The sequence below is a fragment of the Solea solea genome, chromosome 8 (assembly GCF_958295425.1).
Source record: "Solea solea chromosome 8, fSolSol10.1, whole genome shotgun sequence".
Lineage (NCBI taxonomy): Eukaryota > Metazoa > Chordata > Actinopteri > Pleuronectiformes > Soleidae > Solea > Solea solea.
In genome coordinates, this window is record NC_081141.1 from 27,044,669 (window position 1) to 27,070,101 (window position 25,433).

A 25,433-nucleotide genomic window follows, 5' to 3' on the forward strand; every position below is an offset into this window, starting at 1 on the left:
CGTCCATGTGAACATAGCTACCGACTCCGAAAACTGTTAAACTAGGGTCAAAAACGTGCGTGGTTCTACTTCCCTGAGGACAGACGTTAACACCAGGTCTGAGGCAAGAAAAGTACAGCTCATAAACCGACTCCTAATATTTGCCCAATTTTCCAATTTTCCAAGGGTGGAAATGGAACGGAACAAAAAGCAATCATATGAATCAAATCCAGCTCACCATGCTAACAGCCATTTTGCTCAATAACTAAATTGTCAAGTCACAATCTTCCCCCAATGGAGAGGAGATCAATAAAGTCCCATTCCTCTTCAGATAAAGCTCTTATCTAAAATAAGAGCTGAGTGAACACAGCGAGGTCTTGATTCCCAACAACAACAACAACAAATAGAGGAAATGGTATTTGTTCCTCCAGGCCTCGACCGTGCAGCTGCTGCTGCAGCTGCAGCTGTGTAGATTTGACCTTGCCCTATCCACACACACACAGATTGCACCTATACATTATAATGCCTTCTTTACACCGGACAGTTATATGTCAGGCGCTGACAGTGATGCAGAAACAACAGTGAGTGCTCTATTGTTTATTTAAAAATCACTTCCACCTCCAAACAACACACATCCCGTGTCTCTTTCCCTTTTGTTTATTTAACACCCGTCGGACACACGTCGTCTCTTCCATCATTTATAGCAATAATGCATGTTGAACTGAGGCCATACTCTACCTTTGGTTGTGATGGGGGGCTGTTCCCCCAGGAGCAGCTTTAGCCTCTTGGCGTGGATTTTACCCTGGTAGTGTGACTGTGCCACCACGGCTGAGGTGAAGGACATGTTACACAGCGTGCAGCACTTATTCTTGTCCACGTCGCCCTCGTCGCTGCCCTGAAGAAACACACACAAAAAAACATGCCATTGTAAAGTGATGTAATATGGATTATAAAGAAAGTGCAGCATGTCGAGTTTTCCTTGAACCCTCGCGTGTTTTAGCGTCCGTGCACTTATGTAACTGCTACTATATTAAAAATTCATCACCACGTCTAGTTTGTACCTTTTTAAACCTAATTTAACATAATTAGCATAACAAAATGGCTTCAGATTATTATTATATCTGTGGCTTTCTGGTCATTTTTGAGCGGGTTAACGTGCATAAAAACTCTTGAAACTTTGCAAGCAGGTCAGATCTAGCGAAAATGCGACATTGGCATAGTAGTTCCTGGACCTGTGTGTTGCTCAAGGGCTCTATAGCGCCCCCTAATGTGAAAGCAAAATTGAGTTCCACCGAATTTCCCGAAAGTTGGTGGGAACATTTTGGAGACCAAGACGAACAAAAAAGTTGACTGTAACCATGGCCGCAACTCAACAGGGAGTTGGCTATTTTGAATTTTTGGCATCCATTTTGGCGGTTTGCACCCTACATAAATAAGCACACTCGTCCAAGCGCATTTGTCCGACATAAAAAACACACCAATTATTGTCTATGCTATGGTCATTTTTGATCTGGCACCAAGATGAATGGAGTCACTATCACCGTCACCGTCCTCCACGGCAACATCTCACTGTGTAAACATCACGACTCCCATCAAGAGGACTCACTTCCCAAATCACAACCGAGTCAAGTACGAATATCACGAAGGTGAACAAACTCATTATGGAAGTTCACCTCACACCGAGACAAAACATCTGAAAAAACCTGAATATTTCTCCACACTCTGACCCACTGTTCTCCCACTGTGTCTGCTGGAAGTGCTCCAGTCGGTAAACATTCAAATGAGGTCACAGAGTTCACTTTCCTCCTCCTCTCTGAATATCCAGCCTCTTCCTGACCCTGCCTGCTTGTCAGGAGGACACTCTTCTTCTTCCCCCCCCGTCTCAGTTTTCAGTAAAGGATAATGGGTTTTCGGTGCAGCTTGCACAGATGGAGGCTCAGGAAGTGGTCCGCTGTCAGCCGTGTTAGCTCCACTGTCACCCGTTAAAATGCAGACTCGACTCCATTTGCATCCCGCCAGGATCTAAACGTTTTAGGGCAAAAAGGAATATTGCTGCGCTCCCATCATCTGAAATAGAAAGTGGTGCAGATTAGTGATGTGTTCACAGAGCAGCTGTTTACCTTCCACCAACTTTACAGCTTTCTTTCACTGGAATTTTGACAAAACTTTGCGTTTATTGGATGCAAGATATTTCAAAAAGAGCCCATCTGGTGTGCAAAGGGCCTTTAGACTGTGTATAACAGGGTTCCCACACCTTGGTTGACATCAAATTCATGGACTTTCCAGGACCGATTCCCTCAAATTCAAGGACCAAAGGTGCTGACACAGCTTCAGATGGGTGGACAACTCGTAAGAGCCGATTCGCCCGTGGCGTCCACTTTTGTTGTGCTTTATTCTTTTTGAAAATGAACAACAATAATAACTAGAACAAATTGACATGTTTTTTATGTTGGTACAGGGTGCAAATCGCCAAAATGGACGCCAAAAGTCACAATGTCTGACTTCCTGTTGAATTGACGCCATGGTTACGGTCGACTTCTTTGTTCATCTTGGTCTATAGCAGGTTCCCACCAATTTTCGGGAAATTCTATGGAACTCAATTTGCCTCCGTTTTCACCTTAGGGGGCGCTATAGAGCCCTTGAGCAGCGCAATGCCAATATTGCATTTTAGTCCGACCTGACCTCAATGCCAAGTTTCAGGAGTTTTTATACACGTTAACCCACTCAAAAATGACCGGAAAGCCACAGAATAATAATGAATCTGAAGGATAACGACAGGATTCCTCGTAGTCACTGCCTGCAGGCTGCCGTTATTCGGGCTCTAATAATCACCAGTGCAACTGTAAACACAGAGAAAACACTAAATCACAAAGGTTTACCTTATTTACAGAAGAATGAAAATGTAAAAAAAGAACGGAACCACTTGGCTGGACTGAGTGAATGTTTGTAAGATTGAATTGTAATGTAATCAAGGTTCCCTTTGCTGGTTTGTTTTTTGTAAAATAGTCTAATTCGGCGTTAAACGTGTGCATCCATCTTTGCTTTGAGGAAAGAAAATGGAAAGTAGCCAAACTAATTACAAACTCCTGTGCACGTAGACATTTCTAACACTGCCATTCAAAAAACGCAGGATTTGTGCTGGGATTAAACAGCTGCCTGTTCACACCGACTTTATTTCACAGCCTTTTTAAAAGCCATTTGCTTTTCTTCGTCTGCTCAGAGGAGGCGATAGGTGATTTTCACCAGCTCTCAATTACTCCCAGCACCACTCAGTCACTTTCAATTAGCCGACAAAAGGACTCGTACACTCGCTGATTTGCCTGCAGTGCTTTGTATGTTTTATTTTCTCCATCTGAACGAAGACGGAGATGAAAACAATAGATGTGAAGGTTCATTGTTACTCATTCTCCGACTGTTCGTTGGTATTTTGAACACTGAGCATGTGTTTCCAACCGCTGCTGGATTTATATCGGCTTCAGCAGACATGGATTTATTTCTGTGAGTATTTTATATTAAACGTTTTAATGATTTTCGTTCGTTCCTTCGTGTCTTCCTTTCTTCCTTCCTTTGTTCATTTGTCCCTTCCTTCCTTCCTTTCTTCCTCAACATATTTCATCTCCTCACTGCCTCCCGCTGATGTTTACAAACCTAATATCACCTTCAAACATACAGCAGCATAATCTATTGTGAAGAAAGAATAATAATAATAATAACAAAGATTAAAATCACACTTAAATATCTGTATCACTATAATCCGTGCAATAAATCCTTTATTCACATTTACTGTCTATGATGAAAGCAGCACATGGTTCATCATTTTTAATACTTCTCTCAAACATGGCAACATTCCTGTTCTATTACATTCATCATATTTTATTGCTTATTTTATTTGATTATTCTTTTTTTCTTTTTTCCTTCTTCTATTTCTGGTAACAAAACAAGTGAATTTCCCCAGTGTGGGGATTAATACAGTTTAATCTAATCTAATCTAATCTAATTTAATTTAATTTAATTAATTTCACCCAAAAAATCTTTCTTCCCCATCAATGCTGTATCATAGCGTGATATCAGCATATATATATATATATATATATAGACGTTGATGAGACAAACAACCACAGCGTTTCCACACCATTAACTACTCAGTAATAACACAGGTAAGGTCATGTGACCTTTCACCCAGCCGTCACGCTTGTAACTCAGACACGTGTTATTTTATTTCACGTCCACTAATGAGCAGAGTAATTAAGCTAATGAACGGTTTGATGATGAAAACTCAGAGTTGTGGGTTAAATCCCCCGCTGGCTGCTCTCTGAGCCGAGTCAGTCACACGTCATCGGTCGCAGCCGCCGCCACCGCTGCTACTGCTGCTGCTGCTGCTGCTGCTGCTGCTGCTTTGATCTTTTATTTTATTTCATTCTTTCTCAGTTTCTCTAATTATATACATTTTAGTGTATAGTTGTTCTTGTGTCTGAATTATCCAAAGACATTTGGGGGAGCCCTATTTTCATTTGTCACACATCACATGACTCTCCTGTCATTAAGCGAGTAAGATGAAAATACAGAGTGTATAAATTATTATATTATTGGTTAACGATTTAGTTTAGATAAACTTGTTGTCCCACAGTTTTGGACGGCACCAAGTGTTTCAGTGGAATATGTTGTGAAAGTTCTTTACGTCTACTGATTGAACTTAGATTGTTGGTTTGTTTTTAAGACGACAGGAAGTTTTCCTTTACCTCGTTAACCAGTTTCAGCATGATATGCAAGATACACGCCAACACTGGTTAACAAAAGGTAAAGGAAAACTTCCTGTTGTCCTAAAAAACAAACCAAAAAACTATGTTTCAGTGGAAGATTCAGGAACTAGAGATGCGATATCGATAAGAATTCCAAAACACACGTGTCACACACAAGCTAATCCAACACAAAACATGCACCCTCGCTCAGATACTGGTATATATGAGCAATAAAAAACACATATTGATGTATTTATACGATACATGGTCCACAATACCAATAATATCATGATACAACGATTCTTATTGCAAGACAATGATATCATCGCATAGAGAACAAAGTGCATCAAGTCTATCTGTTGAACGCGATGGATGGAGCATCCTTTTAACGTAGAACTCTGTATGCCGTGAAATTAAATTAAGGTGGAGCGAGAGATAAGGTGACTCTAATTGTTATTCTTTAATTTCTTTGAATTATTTGTTTAATTTAAATGCACTGTGATCAAAGTTACCCCGCTCCACTCTGATTTTCCTCCAAGTACCACCAGAGGAAGCTTGCGTACCACTGGGGGTACACGTACCGTAGTTTGAGAACCATGGCATTAGGGCCATTTATAAATGAAGAACATGTCTCTGCCTCACACAGACACACTGCTGGCACAGTCAGTGGTGTCTAAATCCCGCGGGACAGTTAGACGTGTGGACAGAACGAGTCCGGGATCAAACCGCTGACCTTTCGTCGAGTGCCGATAAGGAGCGACACATCTCTCCCGCCACTTAAAAGCCTCAGAATCATCCACGGCTCTTAAATGTGACTAAATAAACAAGCCCCAGCAAAACAGCACAAATATACGAGGAATACATTCAAAGTGCTGACATGTTCCAGCAGCGGTGGAACTTTAGTCAGAGATGCTGTGTATTTGTGTAGTGAGTTGTAATTTAGTGTGTGTGTGTAAATTGCACAGACGCAGTGTTTGATAACAGAGGAACACGACACACACACACGTACAGAGTCCTCCTCCCGCCCTTGGTCGTGTCCTTCACTAACTCCCTCTCTCTCACACACTCACGCTTATTTCTGTGTATCAGCAGCAGCAGCAGCAGCAGCGTCCATATTACATCACATTCAGACAGAGACAGAAATACAGCGGGAGATGAGACGCCACCTTTAAAACAGGAAAGATCCTCTACTTCATGGTTAATTAAAACTGGATAAACAATGAGCTCATTTCAGGGAAAATGTAATTAATGAAGCGGTCGGCAGGCGTAATGTTGCCAGACTGACAAGCACGGAGTCAAGGTTTATTGTTGTTATTATTGTTGTTGGTATATCTGCATGTGCAGGGGCTTGAAATCCTTGAATCTCAATGCTGTGCTTTCAAGGTTTCATTGGGAAAACGTGCTTGAAAACGCTTGAAATTCGAGACGCAACAAATAGGTTTCCGACAAGTTTGCTTGTTACATGGAAAAATATCAAATAATAAGGAAATATTAAGCTAAATTCAGTGTTGCTACCATGTGAGTGACATTTTTTTTACATTATCAAGCATATAAAATGGTGTACCTAATAAAGTGGTCAATCATTGCATGTGTTTCAGTTAGATTTTATCTAACTCTGAGTATCTAAGAGACAGTGCTGTTTTTTTATAGCGAAAACTATGTGAGTAAAAGGGTATGTATTTGTAAATATATGTATATAACTTATAAAATATAGTTATAAAGTGCTGAAAAGACTTGAATTAAATATTGAAAAGAATAAACCCTGCAGAATAATCCAGGTATGAAATGATTGTGTCTTCGTTTTCTTTTTTTGTGGTGTTGTGGGGGTGAGAATACTCGTGAGTCATGTGTGAAACATAAGACTCACTTTTTTTCCCCCGATCTTAACACACCTGTGTGAAATAATTGGATTTCTGCATTCGCAGGAATCTTCTGCTACACTGCACATCTGTGAATATGCACGGTAACGCCATGATGGAGACACAAGGACACAGAGATAGAGGAGGGGACAGTGAGACGGAGAGAAGCTCTGCCTCCTCTCCCGTTCATGTGAGACATGATCAAATAATCTTTTTGATTTGCCGTCAGTAAACTCTCTTTGCGATCAGCGATCAGCTGCACGCTTTCATCTGGGTTTAAGTGAAGCAAGTGTCTCCGCGTCTGCCTGTACTGCATTTGTGGTGTAACACAGACAGGCTTTGTGATATTTTACTGTTGGTGTTGCTGTTGTTTTCTTTGGTTGCCACGGTGACCAGCTTTTGCTATGACAGACTCCCACACAACTAAACTGCATTCTCAAATAAACCCAATTTATTGTGTTTATGCATTAGAAGAACAGTTGAACTACATGCAATGGTGTCTTATGTCCATTGAAACACTGATTTTATATATATACTTAATATTAAAAATGAAGTATGACTGTATATAATCATGTTTTATAACATAATTCTGGTATGGAAAACTCTATTATCTATTATCAGATATGTACAGACTATTAACACATTTAGATTAAAAGAACATACTTTTTGTTGTGTCACATGGAGTTGACAGAAATCAGGTTATGATGTGGATAAATGTCAGTTTTAACTAAAAAGTGCTGATAAGCCGTTAACTTACATCCATGATTATACATCCAGTTAAAATTAATGTAGCATGTTTTTAGCGTTTAAAAGTACTTTTGGCCCCCATCTCAAGAATCACTGATATAAAAGGCTTCTACGTAAGAAACAAAAACCAAATGTTTTGTTATTGTAAAGCAATTATTGTTGGTAGCAATTATTGTTGGTAGAGCTTTAAAACACCGCGATGGGGCTGTGATGTTCGGTCTTGGCCTGATCTGACTCATGTTTCCTACATCTCAAAAAAAGCTAAAAACATGAAAACATGAAAAATACTGCAAAAATATTTACTATTGAATCTTTTTAGAACTGGATATCGTAGCATTTGTCTGTGGTTAGCCTATAGCCTGGATTAGCTTGATCCTTGCCCCGTTTTAGCACCGTGTAATGGGCTAAATGTGGAGGTCAGGAAACTCATACTACACTGCAGCTCCTCTGAGGAACCCAGTGGAGGAAAAAAAGGACAACCAAGTGCATGATTGTCCCCACAGAGAAGGGATAAAAGGGAGCAGCTCACCATCACAGCTGGGGACAACGCTGTCTGCTGTTGCTAAGCTGAGCACACATGGGAGCGCTAAGCTATACTGACATGGTGGTTACTGCTGCTGCGGTCACACACACACACAGTACAGTGATCTTCATATTAATGCCGCGTTCTATTTACAAGTCAGGACAAGTTGGTGAAAACCATGGATGTAAGACTATCTTGGGTTAGCTGTCAGCTGTACTAGCATACAAAAACACTTTATATGGTATTTTGTGTACAAAAACAGCACATACACTTTCAAAAACTAAACAGTATACTACTGCATGTGTGTGAATGATTTACTGTCAATCAAATGTCACAGACGTTCTCTTGAAAATGCTCAGTAAAACAGTAAAAACCTATATGGCTATGCTAACTCATGCTATTCCTAAACCTGGAGAAAATTAAGTTTAATTTTAGGGAATCATCTAGAAAAATTTGAGACCTTTTAAAAAAAAAATGTATGTATGATATTGTATCACTATACCTACATGAATAAACAAATAATAAATAAGTCCTGTTTTTTTTTTTTGGTGATAGTCATCTTGGAATATCACGTAAGATTTGGTGAGGTTAAACTGAACTAGAGTCACCAACCGTTCTGTAAAATAAGGATTTGTTCCATATTGAACAGATAAGGAACTCACTTTGTTACTTATATTTTTGATAATTAAGTAACCCTGACATTAGGAGTCCCCTAATGAAGATTGCCTCTCTATCTGTCTGTCATTATTATCCAACAGAGAATAAGCACTTTAATTGGTCGTCTGATTCACTGCAAGTCCTGTGTGTCATAGCAACGGAGACGCTGCGGGATGTAAAGGTAACTTAGCGACCGGAGGACACTACTCATGTGGGAAAAAAAGCAGAGAAAACAGGGAAATTGCATCTTTTACGCAACTGTGATAGTTAAAGTATAGTGTGTGGGGTAATGTTACCTATGTAAAGTGCAGTATAACAGTCACATGGGGGTGCAGGGGTGCAATATGTAAACAGTTAACTGAGTTTCCTATTTTCTAATCAGGAAACTGGCAACCCTGAATGGGAGGGTTGAATGAGGACAAACCCTGACTGGACTTTCTCAAGGCAACAGCGAGAAGATGTGAATAAACGAGTGTGTACATACAGATCAAGTGACTTTACACATTCCACTTTCACCCAGTTATGAGGCGAGAAAAGCAAAACTCAAGCTGCTGAACTTTTAATGATTGTGCTCACAGCTGTAGAATGTTTTCCACTCTATCTCAGAGTCAGTTTTGACACCGCTAGATAAAAGTATTCAGCATGAATTTCTCTGTTCGACTCGAGTGAAACAAATATTAATAAGTGTGAAGAACTGTGAAGACGTTGACAGCTAACAGGCTACAACGGCGTCTTCTGTTTCCAGCTCTCCAGCTCTTTATTCTCCTCAAAGGTCAGCACAGTCGAGACAGATTGCCGCTGGTCCACTCGGTGTGTCAGAGTTTGGCAAATACAAAAACACAAAATATTTAAACGGATCGACTTTGCTACGGGGAAACGTCTCGCGTTTGCTGCGGCTGCCTTTGACCGGTGTTACGAGCAAGAAGACTCGTCCCATTTCTCCTCATCCAAACATCTGCCGACGTCTCCGTGTCTCCTCACGAGGTGAAACAGTTCCCCAGAACGCAGCCTTATCTCCACTCTCCCTCTGCAACATGATTTAGAACAGCAGGTCTGCTGTGGGTGACCCCTCAGTGGGACTTTGGAGGACGTTCTGATCAGTTATAGCAACTCAGCAGAACGGACAGCTGTGATTGTTGCCCACTCAGCGCTTTTAATGAACCACATAAAGCCGACATATCCATCCAAATTGCTTTTTCCGTCACCGCGGCCGCTCCTCACCTTGACGATGAGGCGTCGAAGTGAAAAATCGGTCCGCGACGTCATCTGGGATTGATAAATAATCACTTTAAGAGATTAAAATTCTATTTATCCAGCAGATGCAGACAATAATGTGCTCTCTATCACACATTTTAACCTGATAAATCAAGATCAAGCCTTTGTAAAGATTTTTTATCCCCACTCTTGCTGTCTTATTTTGAAATCCTTCAGATGAAAAGGTTATAAACCCCCGGGGCGGACAGACGTGCTCAGTGCAGCCCAAACACTTCTCAGACTCTTTTCTCCTTTTGAGAGTGAGCTGCAGTGAAGTTGTTGTTCAATTCTACAATGATTTCATTTTGGCATTCTGTGTCAATTTATCCATAATAACCTTTCTACTTTTCCAGTGACAACCCATTATTTTGAATTTAAACATTCACTTTTCTCTAGTATTGAAAAGAACATCCCTCCCCCATTGAAAAACTCATCATTTTATCTTTTAATGTATCGTTTTACAGCTAAAAGGTTTATTTGTGTCTAGTTTATTTGTGTCTAGTTTAATCAAGGATTATTATGGGATTATTAAGGATTATTGGTTTTATGACATGATAATAATCAATTTTCATAATAATCAATCCCCGTTTTTTCCACTGACAAAGGTCACATGTCTGATGCTACAAACACGTCTATAGCGCTAGTTATCGCTTTAGCACCAGTTGAATTTTGAGGACGTTTTTGCTCCAAGTGAGGACAGAACAACAGAGTTGTTTTCGTAGTTACGTCCTTAAACGCTAACGTTGTTGACAGGAAGGCAGAATATTTCCAGACTGGTGATACAATAATTAGTAGCAACTTCGGGTTAGCGGGAGGAGCTAACGTGTAGTCGTGCTACAATTGCTACGATCACGACACTGATCTTTTTACCCCTCTGGCACGTCTTCAGGACACTTGAGACTTCATTTTGATCAATATTTGATTTTTAATCGATATTGTGACACCTCTAATATTCAGTCATATTAGCCTACCCGTGATTGGTTGCTCCCTCCAAACAGGTTTAAGCTAATTGTTGTGATTGCTCCTGTGTTTTCTTTCAGGTTTTTCCTGAAAACTTTACTCAATCATTTCAAGGAATGCGTATCAAGAAGCGATATTAAACTGTTTTAAACCTCATTGGTTAGCACTGAAGTGTCAACAAGCATTTGGACAAACAATCTCCCTTGAATTGGTATTCAAGAAACATTTAACGTTGCATTAGATTGGACGTGAGTCAGAAAACTTTGGCAAAGTTTGCTCAAGGTTTCTGTGTCAGTATTGGACCATTTAAAATGCATCGGTTACTTTAGACCGGGCAGTGAAAGGTTTCAAGGAACAGAAAGAGAATGTGACATGAATTTAAAAGAGGTTGGAAGCAGCAGCACGCTCGATTCATCAAGTTACGAATTAACCCGATGCGATAATCAGCGTTGTCGTCATAAATCATCCTTTAACGAGAGATTCCTTTAAACCTTTCAGTTTTTCATCCTCGAAATCACCGTGAAAGTCAGCTCCTATTCTAACTTTACTCAGGAGAAATGAGACTGCATGCAGCCCCAGCCTCACAGAGGATGAACACCATTCGTCAGCACTCCCACACATTTCTAACTCGTCTCATTGTTTGGATTCTTTTTCTGAATTTCCTGTTTTTCTTTTTTTTTTTTTACAAATGACTCATTACCCTCAGCCACGCACCGTACCTTTGGCCTCGTTCCCTCCACTCTGCTCGACTCCGCTTTCCTTGAGGAGAAGACGTTTGTGCTAAATCACGGCCCTTGACTGGGAATAATAAGTCAAGTCTCTCACTGTTCACATTCATCCCTAAACCTTTGTGTAAGAAGCCCAGAGGACACTTAAAAAGTGGAGGATATTTTGGAAGCGAAAAGGAGGAGTGGAGTTGAAGTTTTATGAGGAAAGCTGCAAAACGCAGTTAGGGAGATACAGAGAGGCATCATCCTCTGCTCTGCTCATCTTTCAAACGGCACAAGATTGACACGCCAGCTCTCAGGAAACATTTGATACAATATCTAATGCTCCTGAGGTGCTCGTGTGTTTCTTCTGCTGTAATCTGTCTGGATTTTGTCGGCACACAGTGTGGCTGAGGTGCAAACGTGGCTAAAAAGTGTTGCAACAGTTGACAGAAACACAAACTTTAGACTTCATGAACGACCTAAAGGTTGCAGGAGAGTGGAGTAGCTGAATCTAAAAGTATCTCAGTAGTGACCTTCTTGCCTCGCTGGCCGTACTGGACCTTTGTTTATTAGAAATTTAAGCGCAGCACATACAGTACAGTCCTCGTTAGCCGTGTACTGTCGAGTGCTGGCAAACACAACGCTGAGCGTTCACTGGAGGGGAGCGAGCGAGCGAGCGAGTGAGCAGAAGGAGAAGCGAAGACAGTGTGGATGCCAACCGCCGTCTATAACACCACACACAACAACAGTGAGAAGTGATTCAACGCGGAGACAACACACTGGGCAGTTACGCTTAGAACGCCGTCGCTAGGCAACTGCAAAACAAAAAGATAATGAAAACTAATTCTTGCATTTTCACTCAGTGATGGACATTGATCAGGATAATGTGCCTCATTAATCTGCATTAACATTCCTCTTCAGTGCACGTAGCCTGCACTACGAGCACTTTTTCTTACGTTTCTCATCCAAACAACGTCAGAGTCGCCACTGCACACACTGGCGACCCGAGTAAATAGACCTGTCGAGTTTGAAGCCTGTCAAGAGAAGTGTAAGATAGATAATTGTGTCTTGCTGTCAATATCTATCTTGCTATACTTAACTCAACAGCTTGCTTGCTCCATACATAGATCGCTGTCTGAATGGATGGATGGATGCATAGATAGATCTATATCTACCAAACTAGCTACTCAATACATACGGCACGTTGTCATTAAACAGTTCTAGCACTACTTGGCTTTACGTGACTCAACGCTATACTGGTTTGGCATCAGACACATATTTTTACATTACTTACTTACTTAGGCCCTTTTTCAGGATTTTTAACTGATCTACAGTTCGGCAGTTGTTTGGTTATCTGACGTCGCACTCAGGACTTGTCCGGTGATGACACTCTCTGACCAATCAGTGGCCAGCAGTCTGTTGACGTCACATTTTAGTGTCTAACTCTAACTCTAACCCAGGTACCAGGTACTATCACTAATGGAAAAGCAAAAATAAATGAGTAGAGTCGGGCCAAATAGTGCTAGAACTCTATAATGGAAAAGTGCCAATAGACCGCTATCTCAATAGATATTTAGACAGATGGATAGGTTTGGATAAGATGACGATGAATATAAAGATGTGGTCTCCACTCGTGTCAGATGGAGCTGGTGTTGGAAAACCCAACATTTTAGAAACACAGTTGAATTGAATCATTTAATCAAGAGATATAAATTAAGTTTCACATAAAACAATTACCCCACTAATGTCCAGATTACAAACTCTTTGCCGATAATATAGAATTATATAAAACCAACGCTTTATGAATCTAATTCTTATTCACTTTTATTCAAGGCCTCTTTGTGTTTTCTTCTTACAAAAATAACTTTGTTTTGAACACAATCTGGAGACACCTGGCATGGAACTCAAGAGCTCAGAGACAAAGACACGCGAGACGTACAGCACGGCATGTCCTATACATGTGGGCGCTCCATCTGCTGCTGATGCTGGTGGTGGTGAACGAGTGGGGACGCAAATATGCACATTCTGGTGTGTGAGTGTGTCCATCTGTAACTCAAATAATAATATTACTAAAATAATAACCATTAAGAATGTTTTGGATTCCCTGAATTCTCTACTGCATCATTATCAATTGTTTGTAGTAGAAATGATTAAATTAACTTCATTTCTCTTTCATTTTTGAGCATTTTGCAAGTTTGTTAGAAGTATTGCAAAAGAGTAAAATCACGCCATGTACTCGATGTTAGCGTGTGCCTTCAGGTTTTTGAGTCCTGCATTAGAATAGAGTTTGGACATCTGTGGGACTTCACTGTGAACTTAAAGCACCACAGGCTTTTTCTTTGTTTCCATCTCTGAGCACATGCTATATACGCATGTGCTCTTTCTTGCCATTAAGTGTCCGCGTGGCAAGTTTGCAATCTGTTCGGATACTGCTCAAGGAGAAGGTCCCAGGCAGTGGAAGCATCAGAGCGAAGTCACTTCTTGTTCACTTGAGGCAGCGTGGGACACCTGCGTCGTGTCCGGTGCGACTGCGACACAGGATCAGATGGCACCGCCGCAGGCCTGATTTAATGGGAACTGGCAGTTAAATAGACTGGCGAGGGAAAAACACCAAATAACCAGCCGACCAGCTGCATAGATGAGTGCGGAGATCACGTCTGCGTGACAGAGTACTCGATTGTGCATTGATGAGCAAATGCAACATATAACTCATGGATTAAGTGGGATTATTGTGGTTAATAAAGTAAAGTTCATGCGTAAAAAATGTTCAGGTATAAATGTTAATGGCTCTGTTGAGAGATAAAGCTGAAATGCATGTGTTGACTCTGGTTAAATTGAGCATAACAGTCACCCGTTTAGACCACGCACCAATTAATCCTTCATGCCGCTCAACTAGCTGTGAAGCTCCACGAGGCAAAAGATAACAAACATTCAAACAGATAAACCATAAAAATGAACTGTCACAATTTATTTGAAGACTTTCTGGGTCCAGAATTAACTGTGACCGTGATGAATATCAGCATTTTACCTCAAAGCTTCACTAAACCAGTTTTTTTTCTTATACCAGATGGTTAATTTCTTCCATTAAAAGCTGGTGGGAGGTTTTGAATCAGCATCTTTTCTGCTCGCCTTATTGTCCATGAACTAACAGAGCTGTCACTTTTCCAAAAAATTAACTTTGAACAACTGTATAATGACCTGTAATTCATCCAAACACATCCCGCACTACACACAACCTGCTGTTGCCGCTCTTCTAGTCAACAGTGGAGGATGAGACAGCGGACAGTGTCAAAACAACCTAAATATCAACTTAACGTCTTTCTTGCACAAAATTCAAGCACTTTCAATGACTCATGTCTATTTAGGCCGATTTACAAAAACTTTCAAGGGGTGCTACTTACATAGGTGCTTATGAGATGTAGATAGTATTATGTAGAAGTACATAATTTGAACGTGAACTTTACATCCTACCTTCAAATTATTATAGAATTGGTTTTAACCATATTTTATAAGGTAAAGATATTGTTTTGCTCCAGAATTATTAAATAGAACTTGTATAACATAAAGTTTTGATAAATTGACATACCGTATACTTCTTTATTTTTATCTATTTCATATGATACATACAGTCAATGGCAGTAAATAGTAAGAAATGCTTTACTATGCACATATATGCTCTTTGGGACTTAAAACGTGGGCGCATATACAGTATCAAATCTGTGGGAAACATTGTGGTTCAGGTCTCGCTCTATCACTGAAAGTCCAAGCTTACGGAGGATGGATGGGTTGAGTTAGTGTAAAATATGTGAGTTTTTTTTTTTCCAGTTTGTGCATAAATCTTTGAAACAGTGAAGAACTCCAAAGTATCTCAAATATAGTGCTCGACATCAGAAAAAAACAGGCGTGGTTGCAGGAATCCAGTCTCACATGGTGACACGAAGTGCTGCCCAGATACTTTCCAAACCAATCAATACCGCGCTCCTCATTATTAAAAGGGGAGGACAGAGTCTCCTCCTGGATGTGATGACTATCATCTCCATATTAGAGTGGGTTGGACCTCAGAGAGGAGGCAGAGAACGAAGCCTCCAAGGCAGCATCAAAACAAACTGTCTGTTGTTTTAATTGATGTCCAAAAGCAAACTGCTGACACAGATTTAAAAAAAGCTGAGGAGATGCTGCTGGTTCTTGTTTGTTGTCAATCCAGTAACATTGGACCAAGTTAGGAGGTTTTTAAAGGGATTTAGAAGGATCCCTCTGTGGGTCACATACCCTGCCCTGTTGCAGTGCACCTGGGTAATGATAAATATGACCAGATCATTTTGATCTCGAGCTGGTAGAGGCCTGCAGAGCCAATGGTTGGAGGGCCCACTGTGAGCTGATCGAGGTGGGCTGCAGGGGGGGTTTCCAGGGCAATCTCTGCGCCAAGCACTAAGGCTCCTTGGCATAAGAGGGTTGCCAGAGACGAAAGCCACCAGAAACATGAGCGAAAAAGTAGCAGAAAAAGCTTCTAGGTAGCTGTGGATCAGGAGGGGCAAAGCACGGAGTAGAACGTTGCTTGGACACAAGACAGGGTCTGATCAACCCCAGCTGGGTCGTCCAGGTGAGGGTTTCTGATGATGAAACGTGACCCTGGGTTCTTTACTGATGATGTGTCCAACCTGCACCTTCTAGGTGTTTCCATGAACTCGTGATACTTAGGAAATTTAAATAGTGATGATTTTCTGAGCAGATTTCATGAAGTTTCCCAGTTAGAATTCGACTTAACTCCAACTCAGGGGGGATTTGACTCAAATCCAGCTCATGAAGCAGCTTTGCCTCCTCAACTCTGCCAACTAACGATCACCTGACTCATCGTTCCTGCACCCGTGCGAAGCATTAATCACTTCACGGGCAGCATTGTTATCAACAGGAACCATTCTGCCTCCGGTGAAGGCTCAAATGTTTCTGCGTTGCTGGTGGACATTTTAGCTGAACTGTGCATTTCTCATGGAGCTATTCAAATCTGATTTTTCCTTCTTTTTTTTTGCCCCAATATGCAGGAAAAAAATGCTTAAATATAGAGCTGCTGTTTTGACGTTATAGAGAATGGCTGCATAATAGCAAATTAGAAACTGCTCGGTTGAGTTAAGACCCTCACATTCCTTTGTGTGTAATCATTATTCAGCAATAATTGGCATTAAGTTTAGCTTAGCAGGCTCTGTAAACGTTCAGTCTTATAATCAAACTCCTTAAAACTGAAGAAGAAACCCCGACAACCTCCCACCTCCTCCCCCTGCGCTGCATGGGAGCAGGTTATCGTGGCGACTAGCATGACCAGCAGCGTGTGCAGTTGTCAGATGACATCAGCTCAAGCGGCTCCAGACGCGGCGGCCGTGCCAGGCGGCGCGGACTCCCACAGTCTCTGGAGGCGGTGCTGCCTCGTGTATTTTTAGACGGTTGCACCTTGTACGCGCAGCATGGTCGCATCACATCTGTGCAGTTCAACTGGCCCTCTCCCTTCCAGGCAACGTGCCCTTTTACCAAGGGCCCAAGGTCGGACTGCAGAGCCGACACAGATTCATTGTGACATTGTGTGCGGGGGAGAAAAAAGGAAAAATGACACAGTGTGTGAGGCAGCTCCTGGTTTTTGGTCACGTGATTTGTCATCTTTTGCCAAAATGCCAGAATGCTGTCAGCGTACAGTGCTGTGGTTTCACAGAGGCCCTGTTAAATGATGTCATATTAATCCTTTACTTGAACAAAACTCACTTCTTAAACCGTGCTTTGAACGCAGGCTCACCAAAACAGCACGGAGACGTTAGAAGGTCACTGAAGTCAAAATGGATTTACTTCAGAGGGAATTTAAAAATCTGCCTTAAAGATGCCCCCGAGAAAATCTGCAGCTGGTTCAACATTAGTCAGGAAAAGTCAACGTTCCTCTGAGGAGGAACATGGGAAACTAGGGACAAATGGCTACTTCTGTCCTTTGAATTGTCTTTTTATCCATCATGGATCCCACTTTTCCTTTAAGGGTCACGCTCCGTCAGCTTAGAGGATTCATCAACACGGGAACAGAACTTTCCCAATAAGATCTTTGTCTTTTTGTTATTAAAAAACGTTTTCCTTAAACATGGCATCATCATGTACATGAAGATATGTCTTCATACACACAAAACCCTCAAAAACTACTAAACTGCTGGTTCTTGAGAACATGTTCTGTCCTGGATGGTGTAGCTTCCATACCACACTATGATGGAGCTTGCCAGGATGCTCTCTAATGTTCACCTGTTGAAATTGCTCACGAGTTTTGAAGATAGTCCAAATTTCCTCAGCTTCCTGAGGAAGAAGAGTCTGTTGAGCCTTTTTGACAATCTGCTGCCCGTTGTGGGTCCAGGTGAGATCCTTGTTGAAGGTTTTCACCTAAATAAAGCTTGCCTGGACACAATCACTTTCCCAGTGTTCCATATTTGTTCTACGTGTTCTGAGATTGGATAAAAAGCCGATAAACTTTAGCAAGTCCTTTCTCTTGTGCGAACCGGACAAGTTTATGGAGGTTTATGAATGGTGCTTAACACATTAACAACTCCCCACATGTTTAATAACAAGCTGAAAGGGAGGTTATCGCCCTCTAGTGGAGCGGAGGCTGATACACTTCATTCAGAAAGTGGATTTCCTTACTAGAGCTCGTAAACTGGAACGATGACGTCTTATTAAACGTCAAAAACTGAGTGACATCTAAAGCTGACACCTCTTTTCTCAAGTGCGTTGGTGAACTACGGTGGCCCGACAGGATGTAAACACTCTTTCACAGCAGCCTCCACTCCCCCCACCATTTCCTCCATCAATGCAAAATTTCTAAATGACTGTAAAACAAGGCCTTTACCAGAAATACAGATAATAGGCTTCTTCTAAGGCTACAAAAAACAAGCATTTTTCTTTTTTTGTTTAGAGATTATACACTCATTCAAAGACACTTATGGGAAGTAAATTAAATTTCTGCCAATAAACTCTCCTCAATGTTACACCCTGGACCTTTAACAACGTCAATAAATTATACACATACACAGAACAACACCCCGCTGTGTTTCTAAATGTTAATGTAGGCATAGAGTTAGGTGTGAAAAATGATCCGAATACACAACGATGACGAGACGACACACAACAGATGAGAGAACTCTCAGCGGTGGAAACTGAGCAGGTGAAGGAGTGTGTTTTCGCTCTCTCTCCACCCACATCTCTGTCTCTGTCCCTGACACAGGAGCCGTCTGCTGCTCCCAGACCTGATATTAACCCCCGAGGTTGATTTAATTTGGACGACAGCGAGGCTCGGAGGAATTGCTCCATCACCTCCAGACTCCTCCCACCGGCTCTAACATCCCTCGTCTCCTGACAGCATCTCACACCACATCCTCGTCTCAGTGACAGAGGGATGTTATCTTAGTTTTTATAATTCTGCGGCTGATTTGTACGATGCACAGCAGAACGGGAGCGCGTCCCTAATGTGGAGATTTGACAGTCGATGTCCTCGTTGACGGCATCTTGTTACAGGCATTACAGTCACTGTCGGTGGTGGGTGTCAACTGGAAAATACAAGTGGCTGAATGTGGGTTTGACGGACGCTGAATGACAAGAGGCTCAGGCTGTGCAGCGCTGCAGACGCACGCATGCAAACTCAGGAATTAGTTTTTAGGATTCTTAAAGTACGAGTGAGGTTATACGAGGTACAGAGACATTATCACTGACTTTGGGAGCCAGGGTTCCCACAGTTCCTTGAAAACCTTGAAAGTTTTGGAAAATCGCCCCCTAAAGAGACAATTTGTTCAAGAAAAGAAGTTAAGCTGATATTTAGGTTCAATGTCTCCCTAATGTTTGTTACGACGCCACCTACTGTTTCATGTCCTGCGTTGCTTGACGTACGTAGACTAGGCCTACGCAGGACAAACGTGGTGTTGTGGACAGTCTTTTCGCCCGTTGACGTGAGATTCCGTGCAGAACAATGAGCGAGTAAAGTTAGGCAAAGAGAGAACAAACAACGACGTGATGTCTGGGAAATGAAAATTCCAAGATCTCTGTTATAGCTATGAGCTATGAGCTATGTCAGCACATTTGAATTTTAGGGAATTAGTCCTGAAAAGTCCTTGAAAAGTGCTTGAATTTGATCTCAACCAAGTCGTGGGATCCCTGTAATAAAATTTCAAGTACATGTGCTGAAGTCTAAAGAATTCGCCTGCCACTTTATGTATCCATTAGAGACGTTTTTTCTGGCTGGAAACTGAAAGTTTGTAAACCACTCGCTGGCAACCAAACTCCATAGTGAAAATCTGCATTTTTAGTTGGCAGAGACACGGAAGCTGCTGCTCTACTGCTGCCTTTTTATAGAACTGTCTGCCACTTAAGATCGTGTGACCAAACTAATTCAAACACCAAAGTCACAAGATAACAGCTGGAGATCCTGATGGAGTGATAAACCTCTGTGTGTTGGAGATGTAAAATCGATGATTTTCTCTATGGACTTTGGTGCAGGGGAGTGAGCAGCTAACAAACTTCAATTTCCAAGAAAGGAAAAAGTGAAAAACATATTCTTAAGATGCAATTATATAATTATAGAATAGAATTTTGAGTTCCAGAGTGTTGGAGCTCTTAATATGCAAATTAGTATGCATATATTTCAAATAGTTGTCTAATTTTTCATAATTATTCTCAATATAGTTGGTTTATTTATGGGTTCTTTCCTATTACTGATGGTTTTATTCCCTGTTGAGCCAATGTAACACCCAGATTGTACCCCCATGTGAATCAATAAAGGATTCTTCTTTATCCTAAAGGGCCACTTCACCCAAAAATATACAGTTTTTTTTTTACTAATTTCCAGAGATAAATGTGTTATTTTATCATCAGAAAGTGGATCTGAGAGACATGTCTCATTCCCGCAACAACAGAGGACATCAACGTCACTTCCTTTCAAGAAAATAAAAGCCCTACACTGCTCTTTACTTAGTAAAAGATGTGAAAAAATAAAATAATAATAAAAAAAATGGTCAAATTAAACAAACACAGCAGCATCATAATGATTTTAGTGTGAAAAGTAGATTCCCATATTACGTCTGAGCTCAAATTTCTCTCACATTACAACCAAGGCGACACACGTCAGACTATGGTCGCGTTCACGTCTCAGGTTCTGCAGCAGTAAACACCGTTTTAACACAGCGAGCACAAAGCAGATTCTGATTCCATCTGACAGTCGTACACAACACACTAACTGAGAGCGGAGCGGCTGGAATAATAGTCGAGGCCACACAGAGTGAGAAAGAAGAAAATATACAACTCATTGTGAACGAGTGCTTCCACCTCGGGCCCTTTGCCAACTTTGTGAATCACGCGGCATGAATCTCTTTTTTACTATCAACACCCACACAATGTGGCACTTAAGGGCTTAAACGCTGATGAAATCGGTGAAAGTAGCCAAAGGAATTTGCTCAGATGCTGCATGAGGTCAAAATTAAAGGCCTTGTGGTGTATATATGTGTGAATGTGACGTGAAGACGTTTTACTGTATTTCACAGGGAAAAGCGTTGACGTGTATATTAAACATCCACCACTGCCAGTTACGACAATAAAACACTCAATCGTGTCATAAATATGGGTCGTAATGATGCTTCTGATAAGTACTGTCGGTGTTTGAAGGTTTGAGATTGAGTATGTTTTTTAAAGTGTTGCCAAAGTACTTTAACTTAAGTGTGTACAGCGGATATAAAAGTGTACACATGCACCCTTGTTAAGATTTTTATGATTCAAAACTTCTCCCACCTTTAATGTGACCTCTGACCTCTGACCTATTAGTTTAAGTGTATGCACACTTAACGTACAACCAGATTATTGTACGTTTTTTGTTTTTCCCCAAACAGATTTGTTTGAAAAGCTTTGAAATGATTTATTGTGTTCTCAAGTTTTAATTACATCACAAAGGCCTGGTATTTTATACAAGAAGAAGGTAGTATTATGGTCTGTATTCATATGGAGCTGTTCTAGGCTTGAGGAGCTGCTTTACACATTCACACGCTGCAACATGGGGTTAAGTGTCTTTGCTAAAGGACACATACAGACTTAGCAGAGCCAGGAATTGAACCCACAATCTCCCAGTGGAAAATCCTAAATCCTTTGATACTTGAGTACATTGTATATCAGAAAATGTTTGATACTTAAGTACAGTAAACGTCATACACTTTAAGTGACTTCAACTTCTACCAAAGTAATTTTCTGTTAACATATCTTGTACTTTTACTTTTAAGTATCCACTTTAAAGGACTGTCAGTAGTCCTCACAGAGACCAAAACCTGGTCCTAATGAAGCAGAACCTCTCATTTCTGAGGAACTGGAGAAAGTTTGGGGCTAAAATTTGAGATATTTAGGTGGGATGACATGAAGCATTTTAGGATATCTTATTAATACAATCATTTAAATGTTTTTCTATAACTTGATATATCAGTTGTTCCTAGATCCAAATAAGTTTGCAATGACAGCAAAACACCAGAGATTTCTCCGTTTTCTCCTCAGCTCATGATCCAAATATCTCACCTTGAATGCTTTTATTTTTTACAATTACATAACTCACAGCAGAAAGTGACGAGGGGTAAAAGAGAGTGTACGGGTGCACGATGTAACCCTGTGATGCCGCGATGACAAGAACTGAACGCACAAACAAAGGCACAGAAGAGCGGAGGAATGATGAGCCGCCGCGTTCCCGTACAGCGACGCGTCGTCGTCACTCAGCGCCGCGACACCATCGGTTTCCGTGGGAGGGAGGAGCGATAAAAGCTTCAGCCCAAACCACTGACAGGAGATAAACACTGAGACTCCTGCTACTGGAAGAGTCGCATCAAAGGAGCAGTCACATGAAAAGATTTAGGAGGAGAGGAGAGGAGAGGGGAGGGGAGGAGGGACAAATGACATGAAGATAGCAGTGCAGTGCAGTGATGGAAAAGAGAAAAGTGACAATTTAAAATGAAAGGAGGCAGGAGAAGGGAGGAAAATGACATGGTGGGAAACACAGTGAGAATGGAAGGTGATAGAAGAACTGAAAAAAAAGAAAGGAGAACTTGTGAGACAGAGACGAGGAGATAAAAATAGGGAGGGATAAGAAACAAAAGGGAGAACGAGAAAAATGTAAATGGAAGAGAATTGTATGGAATGTAGAGGGGGAAGGGAAGTGAAGCGAAGGAACACTTCAAGATGGGATAGTGCAGGAAAAGAAGTGAATTTGAGTCGAACACAGAAGAAAAGGGGGAATAACAAGCAGGAGAAAAGGTAATCATGGAAAACACAGATAAGCAGTGGCGTGTAACGGAGCAGACAGTCAGGGCAGAGCATGATGGGAGGAAGAAGAAATGTATCGAGGAAGGGGCAGGGACGAGAGTGATGGGTTGTCAGGGAAAAGGACAGTGAGACAGAAAGAGAATAGCCGAAACCCATGATGAGCCCAGGCAGCGGGAGGAAGCGGCGGCATCACTTATGCTGCTTTTATCTGCTTCAGAAAAGCCACATTTCCAGACTCATGTCTGCAAAGTCCCTCAATCACAGAGGAGACCTCAGCTCCTTCACTGCAGCCTCTCCACTCACATCCTCCATCATCCCAGAAACTCGACAGACTGAGACACCAACAGTAAACACCCTGAGGGAAGTGGACATGTACACATGATATTGTGTATGTTTACCACTTTATTTCACCATTTGACAGCGTTCTCTCACTGGAAACAGAAGTTTATAAACCACTCACTGTCCTGCACCAAAGTCCATAGAGAAAAATCAGCCTTTTTAGAGCACGAGGACGCAGGAGCTCCGGGTCTACTGCTTCCTCGTGTGGTCACTTTGTGTCACTCGGATAAATCTGAACATAGGATTTCAAACACCGAAATCACAAGGTAACATATTTGAAATTACTGACGAAGGCAGAAGCGGATTAACAGCTCTAGTTTACTGTGATGTAAAAGTGTTCATTTTCTCTATGGACTTTGGTGCAGGAAGTCAAACTTAGGTTTTGAGCCAGAAAAGGTTGTTTAACTGAGAGTAAAGGCATCACTTTAAACTATTTGTGTGTTTGGATGTCCAGCACTATTTTGGAGGTTGATTGTTTGTCTATGAATGTCTGTTTTTAGAACTATCAGTTTATTTCTGTCCCCTTTTTTTTCACAAAACCTGATGATAAACACATTTCCATTTCTCCATCTATGCCCATGCCTAGAGGAAATGACGATAAAGTCCATCTTTATTGAATGCGTGATCAAAACACGATTTACTGCAATGAAAACCAAAAAAAAGTAAATCATGTGTGCTGTAAGTCACCTGTAACGTGTTCCTGAATTAAAACACAACTAATTTCCCCCAAAAAAGGAAAAACAAGAGTCGGATAAATAGACAAATGCTGTAGCGACCAAACAACACGCGTCATCGCCCAGAAGCTTATCGAACGCAGAGCGACAGGCCACATAATTGTGTCTGTCAAACACATCATGTCCTTTCAATTTACAGGACGCGGAGGGTCGGGAGGGCTGCGAGGGGCATTGTGTCGGATGAAAGGTTGCCCTCCCCCGGCGTGTGACTGTCGCATTGTTCGGTGGCGCAGCCGTTTATCTGTCAGCCAAGCGTGAACGAACATCCACTAACAATACAGGTTTTCCAACGTGACGCAGCAGCCGTGGCCTGACGCGCGCGCATGCTTCTCTGCGATTACCGACACTGTGGGGACCCGAGGTGACAGGAGGATGGAGGATGGAGGATGGAGGATGGACTTACATTGTCTGTTCTGAGCTTCTTGGCAGGGCAGCCTCCATCCACAGGATGTAGCATGTAATACAGTCGCACTTTGTTGGCGTGTTTCCGACTCTGGAGGAGAGAGAATGGAGGGGGGGGGGAGAAAAATACAGTTATTGAGGTTTTCTGGCCCATGACCACAAGTTTGAGACTGTGTACTTAACTATTACTATTATCAATGAAATGGGATTAATTGTAGACTTCCTTGGCCTCTCAAACAGCAGAAATGATTAAATCAAATATCTCATTTTGTCTACAAACCACATATTTATTAATTTTATGGTCATTAAGGAGCAAAAAGAAACAATTTATTATTAAAAGACAACATTCAAAACAACTGTCAAAGTAGCTGAGGATTGGTTTAGTTGTTTATTTTTTAGCGATAATGTGAATGCGACAGATGCTCGGACGACTTCAAGTCACGGCTGTTTCTGTTCCAGACATAAAAATCAGTTAATGTAGCAGAAAATGATGAACTGATTCTAACTTTAACAACACTGCAAAACACAGCTCTAATTGTTCCACGAACGTGGCAAATGCATCACTCTCTATTTATTCTTCTACCATATAAACCCTGAAAGACGACGTTTAAAGCAGCCAATCTCATTATTATTATTGTTGTTATTATCGCTCATGATCTCCGGAAAGAGGCATTTAATGAAAGAAAAAAAAAAGCAGACTGTGGAGACACGACAGGAAATAAAAAAAGAATAAAAAGATGAGTTTAACAACCTGGCCACACAGGTGCCATTTTATAAATGGAGCACATCAATCTCTCTGAAAAACTGCAGGTTTGAATAATAAAGGCCACTGATGAGTTCTTGAGATCAACCAATGAAATGATGTGCAGTAATGGAATTGTAGTTGACAAAAGAGCTACTGGCATGAGCGAGCCGCTATTACTATACTCTAAATGCTAATGAGTTAGTATTTTAACACCCAAAATATCTTTTTTTTTTCTGTTTTTATACAAAAATAAAAAAGCGTCTTAAATCTATCACTAAATACAACACAGGACGGCAACAAAACTAAAGTTTGTTTACCTAAATTTACATTCTTACTTTTCATCCTCTCTTCTTCTAACCCTTGTTCCAAAACAAGGCGACTTCCTGTTACCGCTAATGTTTTAAGACAGCTGTGAAATGACGACTAAAATGAAAGATAACATAAAAACAACTGAGTTATTTGTATTGCCAAGTGTTATGGCAAAAGATTTATA

The 25,433-nt window shown here is 41.2% G+C and overlaps 1 protein-coding gene across 1 annotated transcript in view; it reads right to left on the reverse strand.

Moving 5' to 3' along the window:
* The window catches only part of zmat4a (zinc finger, matrin-type 4a), a 128,212-nt gene that overhangs the window by 58,486 nt on the left and 44,293 nt on the right, over positions 1-25,433 (reverse strand). The window contains exons 3-4 of the mRNA XM_058635366.1: positions 24,197-24,286; positions 718-874 (exon numbers count right to left, since the gene is read on the reverse strand). Coding sequence (XP_058491349.1) covers positions 718-874; positions 24,197-24,286 — 247 coding nt within the window. The remainder of the gene's footprint in view (positions 1-717; positions 875-24,196; positions 24,287-25,433) is intronic.